This window comes from Primulina tabacum, chromosome 11 (assembly GCF_025594145.1).
Source record: "Primulina tabacum isolate GXHZ01 chromosome 11, ASM2559414v2, whole genome shotgun sequence".
NCBI classification, from domain to species: domain Eukaryota; kingdom Viridiplantae; phylum Streptophyta; class Magnoliopsida; order Lamiales; family Gesneriaceae; genus Primulina; species Primulina tabacum.
The window spans coordinates 31,827,320-31,833,531 of record NC_134560.1 but is presented as its reverse complement, the minus strand read 5'-3'; the positions used below and the strand labels follow the sequence as shown (position 1 = coordinate 31,833,531).

Below are 6,212 nucleotides of genomic sequence, written 5' to 3'. Positions count from 1 at the left end.
GGCGTGTGTTTTAAAACTAATGGGAAGGATTTTAGGCTTTTATTTTAGTAAATACATAGTTGTGCAAGCTAAGGCCCATTAGTCTAGTATGATAGGCCCATTAAGCCAATTAGTGCATTTTTAAAGTATTTCGTTTAGGAAATTTCGTGAAAATATTAGTCGAGTTGTCAAAAAGTTCGTGTTTTCGTCAAAATCGAATGCCGTTAAAAATTACGTCTCGGTGTATAAAATCATCTCAAAACTCCTTATTTTCAAAATATCATAAAGCATCAATCTTATTTTAAATAATTAGAAACAATTATTTAATAAATTTTTTTTTCATTTTTCGTTCTCCGTTCCTCAATCGCATCTCGTATTACCTTTAAAAATACAGTTGTATGCATTCGAATAATAAAAATCCTATTTTTAACATGAAATCATGCATGTCACAATTAATTCATGTCATTAAAGTTATTTAATTGATTATTTTCCATTTTCTTAGATTTGCATGTAGTTGGATTACGTTTTTTTATTTTTGGACCTTACACATGTCTTCTGTACAAACTCAAATTGACCTCTTGATGGAAGAGGCAAATGAATACGCAAACACCAAAATTGAATTCTACGTGAATGATATAAGTTCAGAACAATTACTTTTGCAAGGAAACTGAAAAATAATGAGACATTGAAAAAGTTCATTGTTCTTGAAAGGATGTTTTGAAGGCTGTTAAAGCAGTAACAGTAGCCCTCGCTATGGAGAGGAAGGATTATTTCTTTGATCTTATGAGGATTAAAAAACTGACATTGACATGCCCAACTTCTCATGATGAAAGGGAAACCTTTACTCAATTGGATAAAGATTTGAGTTCTTTTCAAAGCAAGGTGAAGTTCTGGGAAATTGTTCAATAATTATACATTCAAGCGTATCACAAGAGTAAGAAATCCACCAAAGAAAAATTGGCACAAGCAGATAAGCCTAATGAGGAACAACATGAGGACTCATCAGATCAATCAAAGCTGGACGCTCAACCAGCTCAGTTGAGCAAATTTTGGACCAAATTGAACCTTCAATCAATCAAGCACCAGAAGGTCATAATTCAACCGAACAAGTTGAGGAGATATCTTGATGAAATCTTGAAGACAATAACTCAGGTTGTTGATGAGGTCCATGTCGAAGATATTGAGACTATTGTTTCATCAAAAATGGAAATTGAGGAACATATTGCATATGTAACTGAAGTGGTAAAGTCATATTAAGTTCAAATTCCTTCAGTTGAAGTTCCAAAAATATTTTTCATATCTGCATCTGTGAGGAACCAGTTGGCTCCGAACCCTCCAGTAGTTGAAGAGTAAGTTGCAATAGAAAACCAAATGGTAATTCAAGAAACTGAAATTGAAGATATTGAAGTAGTTGAGCTTGTTGATGTTACTGGATCGAAGAGCCAATTGATCATCTTTCCTAATCCCAAAGCGCATGCCATTGCTGAATCTCCAGAATTGGAGATAGGAGATGATCTTCCAATGGACAACATCTTCTTAAATCTGAATGGAATAAACGCTCTTTTGTCACAAGTCAATATAGGTCAAAAACTGACTGCTATTGTTGTTGAAAACTTCAAAGACAATGTGGTCAAGGATCTCAAGAATCTATCCAAATGTTCATTCCATGTTCATCCAACTAGACGCCATGAGAAAGAACTGTACTTCAACATCACAACAATCAAGTTCTCATGATTCTCTCACTCGGAAGATGGATCTAGTTCATGAAAATTTTTATTTGAAGATTGATTCAATTCACAATCAATGTTCAACCAAGTTAGAGACTATGTCATCCCAGATGACCTCAATTGTGCACATTATGAAAAGATATGTGGCTGTTTCTGGTGTTGACAAAAAGAAGGAAGAAAAGTCTAAAGATGAATCTACTTCAAAGACATATGACAAAAAGAGTGAAGACAAGAAACGATAGATAGTTGATATTGTTTATCAGATTTATCAGAAATTGTTGGAAAAATTTATTTCATTTTACCAGTCTCAGAAACTCGTTTTATCATAATTTCTTATCGGAATTTATTATTGCTTAAATTGGACGTATTGCTTAATTTTGTCGAACACCAAAAGGGAATTTTATTTGGAACAGAACATTTATGTTTTGGTATTAGTAAATAATTATGTCAAAACCGATCTAAGATAAACTGAACTCAAAACCAAACGGAACTAACTATGTCTATAGGCTACTGGTTCACATAAGGAGTAGTCAATGTAGAACTGACTTGGACCTAAACTGAAATGTATCTTAACACTTTTATCAGCTTATCAAAGTAGAAGTAACTCGAACATAAACTAAAATGTATATTAAAACTCTTATCATTTTATCATTTCTCATCATCCAGTCTCAAGGACATCAGTTTGCACCAGAGGGCTAAACTGATTTTTGGATAAGTTTTTTTTTGTACCTTGCTGACATAGCAAGAATCAATCACATTAAATTTTGTACGGATGTCAGGAATGATGACCTGGACAAAATACACAAAAACAGCTACATTATTTGGAACATATCTTTTTTTAACTTTGTGATCGTTGTAGTTCGATATCTATAAATAGAGATGCTGCTCAGTTAAGTAGAGGTTACCAAGTTACCGAAGTTAACAAAGTTACAAGAACAAGAGAGATGCATGTATAACAACCAAGTTTCAAGCTTTCAAGTTCAAGCGAAACTGCTCATACACTAAATCACATTGTACAAGTATTATATCCGATCATTGAGGATCAATAAGTGCTAGAGATTCTTTGTAATTCACTGTAGTCAAGAACATTTTGTATACTGTTTCTTCATTCAATTGGGTAGACTAGGAGTTTCAATTTTAGCAGTGTTAAGTCCAAACTTAACTGTGCTTTTATAAATTGTTTATAAATATCAAAGCTTTCTAGTGCGAGTCTTCCCGAAAGGAAAAAAGAGCAACGTAAGAACTTGAATTCTCTGAACATTCATTCATAAACAAACTTGTGCACATTTTACTTTAAGTTTACCATTCACTTTACATAGTCAAGTCATTATTTGAATTATTCTAATTTGTTAGTTTGGATTCTTTCTGTACATATTTTGTTAGCCAACTGACATTGACAATCGAAATACCAAGTTCAGTTTCTAACTAGACTGAATTATTTTTTAACAAAGAAATTTAGAAAGTGTGTATTTAGTCCTTTTCTAAAATAAGTTCATAATAGTATGCCATTTTTGTAATTAAATGTGTGCAACCACTTAGACTACTTAAATAATAGTATGTATTTTTTAAATTTTGACAATAAAAAGACTTATAATATCAAATACATCAACATATATAACTTTTTTAAAATAATATTATTCAAACAATTTAATAACTTATTATTAAAATAAGAGCTCTCAGCTATAACTTATAAGATTCTAAAACAAATTATAAACTTTAAGTTATTTTTAATAAGTGTAGTCAAACATATGCGGTGCAAGTTCTTTTTAAGAAGTTTTGTCATTCTAGACACTACTATTTATCCTATATATGTTAACTATTTATCCTATGTGGTAGGAACATAATTGGTTGAATTAAGTTCTTTGATTATATAATGTTTTAAATTAATTTCTCAAAGTTTTAGAACTTACAATGCAAAAGTCTTGGGTTAATAGAACAAATAAGTAGCTAGTAATACAATACGAAAAACTGTAAATAGTATACAAATTAACCGACAATTGTATAGTTATATTTCTGTGTTAATATTTGGGATTTATTCAGGACGTATCGAATGATAGCAGTTTCGGTTTCATAGTCATAAAAAAATTGTATAATTATAGTGTTAAAATTATGAAATATTGAATAAATGATATAATAATGAATGAAGTGAATACTAAAGAAATTTGCATGCAACAAAATATAGAGACAGCATCTACACTCTGGCTAAAATAATGCAAAAGTGTGATACATAAACTAATTGGGGTTAAATGGGTATGAGATATATAATTGAAGGGGGAATTTGAAATTAAAGACAACGAAAATGTATATAAACAATTCCTGTCTGAAATAGCTTCACCTCGTCCACGGATACTTATCACAGTTCCGCTTTCCCTCAGAAAACCCATCTCAACGTGAAAATTTCCTCCATATCCATTCTCCCAGATCCCATTTTTCTGCGATAAAACTTGAATGAAAGAACAAATCCTTAACCTCAACGTCCCACGTCCAGTATTGATCCATGGAAATTAAGAAGCTTACAGTTTTGAAACCATGATATTCCCATCAAATTAATCGCCAACGAGGATTTGAACCCGCCATGCTAGAGCGGTTCCTTAGCCAACGCCGAGCTCGGCAGGTCAATCGGATTTCGCGCAACTGTAAGGTCACGCTCCTGTGCCTGTTTCTTACCGTGATAGTTCTACGCGGAAGTCTTGGTGCCGGGAAATTCGGGACTCCGGAAAAAGACCTGGACGAGATCCGGGAAACCTTCTCTTACGTCCGCAGGAGATTCGAGCCCCGGCGTGTTTTGGAAGCGGCTTCGCATGGCCGGCGGGTGAAATCCCTCTTTGGCGGGGAAAGTGGGAGCCATTATTATGCCAACTTTGATGCAAGGAGAATTTTCAAAGACGAGGATGATGGTTTTGAGGAGTTTAAACGTGATCCTTCAAAGCCATACATTTTAGGTCCCAAGATTGATAATTGGGATCGAATGAGAGGGCTATGGCTGAGGCGGAATCCAAATTTTCCCAATTTTGTCGCTCGAAGGAAGCCCAGGGTTTTACTGGTCACGGGTTCGTCTCCCAAGCCGTGCGAGAACCCGGTTGGCGATCATTACTTGCTGAAATCGATCAAGAACAAGATTGACTACTGTAAGCTACATGGGATTGAGATTTTTTACAATATGGCCTTGCTAGATGCAGAGATGGCCGGGTTTTGGGCGAAACTACCGTTGATTCGTAAACTTTTGTTGTCGCATCCGGAAGTGGAGTTCCTGTGGTGGATGGATAGTGATGCAATGTTCACAGATATGGTCTTTGAGTTGCCTTGGGAGAGGTACAAGGGTTATAATATCGTACTTCACGGTTGGGATCATGAGGTTTATGAAAATAAGAACTGGATCGGACTGAACACTGGTAGTTTCTTGTTAAGGAACTGCCAGTGGTCTTTGGATCTTCTCGACACGCTGGCGCCGATGGGGCCGAAAGGAAAGGTGAGGGAAGAGTTCGGAGAACTTTTAACCAGAGAGTTGAAAGATAGGCCGGTGTTCGAAGCTGATGATCAGTCTGCTATGGTATATATATTAACCACGCAGAAGGATAAGTGGGGTGACAAGGTTTACTTCGAGAGTACATATTTCTTGCATGGCTATTGGGGTTTTTTGGTGGATAGGTACGAGGAAATGATGGATAGTTATCACCCTGGTTTCGGCGATTACCGGTGGCCATTGGTGACACATTTCGTAGGTTGCAAACCTTGTGGGAAGTTCGGCGACTATCCTGTCGAAAGGTGTTTGAAACAGATGGATCGCGCATTCAATTTCGGGGACAATCAGATTCTGCAGATGTATGGTTTTACGCATAAGACGCTTGCGAGTAGGAAAGTGAGCAGAACTCGAAACGAGACGAGCAAGCCATTAGAGATGAAGGATGATCTTGGATTGATTCACCCTGCATACAAATCTGTAAGATTGTCGACTTATTGAATGGGTAAAAGGCCTATTGAGATCAAGAATTCCTTGTGTGTTTACCAGAACAACTTTTTTGGCTCATTTGTAGTACTTCTTATTATAGTTCTGTAGGTTGTAGTTACTGTATTTTTTGATATATTCCATTTGTTTATCGGTTTACTTTTGAATAGAAAAATTATATTGAATATTTTTGCTCTCAAGTCTTCTGGTGAAATTAAAAGACAGACAGATGCATGCACACTTTTATCACTTGTTTGGTTGAAAAATGCATGTTTTACTCATCTAGCTGATTGAATATTTCATACAAAAATAACTTTTTTTCAACTAATTTTTTGAGCTTGGTTAATTAAATATTCAAATTTCAATTATTTGGTACATTCTTTTAATTTCTATTTATTTTGGTTCAAATTACTTGACATTTGATACGTCATTATTTTTCGATGTCATTTCAACATTTTTCAATACAACATCATTTTTCCGACAAATTACAACTGACAACCTATAAAATCAAAGTTACTATACCAAAATAAAATTTTTTAACACTTCATCTGTGATGACCC

At 34.7% G+C, this 6,212-nt stretch overlaps 1 protein-coding gene across 1 annotated transcript; it reads left to right on the top strand.

Moving 5' to 3' along the window:
- The first annotated feature begins 4,066 nt into the window (after positions 1 to 4,066).
- On the top strand, positions 4,067 to 5,808 carry LOC142518600 (xyloglucan 6-xylosyltransferase 2-like). Its single transcript, XM_075621391.1, has one exon. It carries the CDS (start codon positions 4,282 to 4,284, stop codon positions 5,665 to 5,667), a length of 1,386 nt encoding a protein of 461 aa, XP_075477506.1. The 5' UTR covers positions 4,067 to 4,281; the 3' UTR covers positions 5,668 to 5,808.
- The last annotated feature ends 404 nt before the right edge of the window (positions 5,809 to 6,212 follow it).

What these genes read in the sequence shown, in the direction of transcription:
- LOC142518600 (XM_075621391.1), top strand. Translation starts at nt 4,282, where the DNA reads ATGCTAGAGCGGTTCCTTAGCCAACGCCGAGCTCGGCAGGTCAATCGG.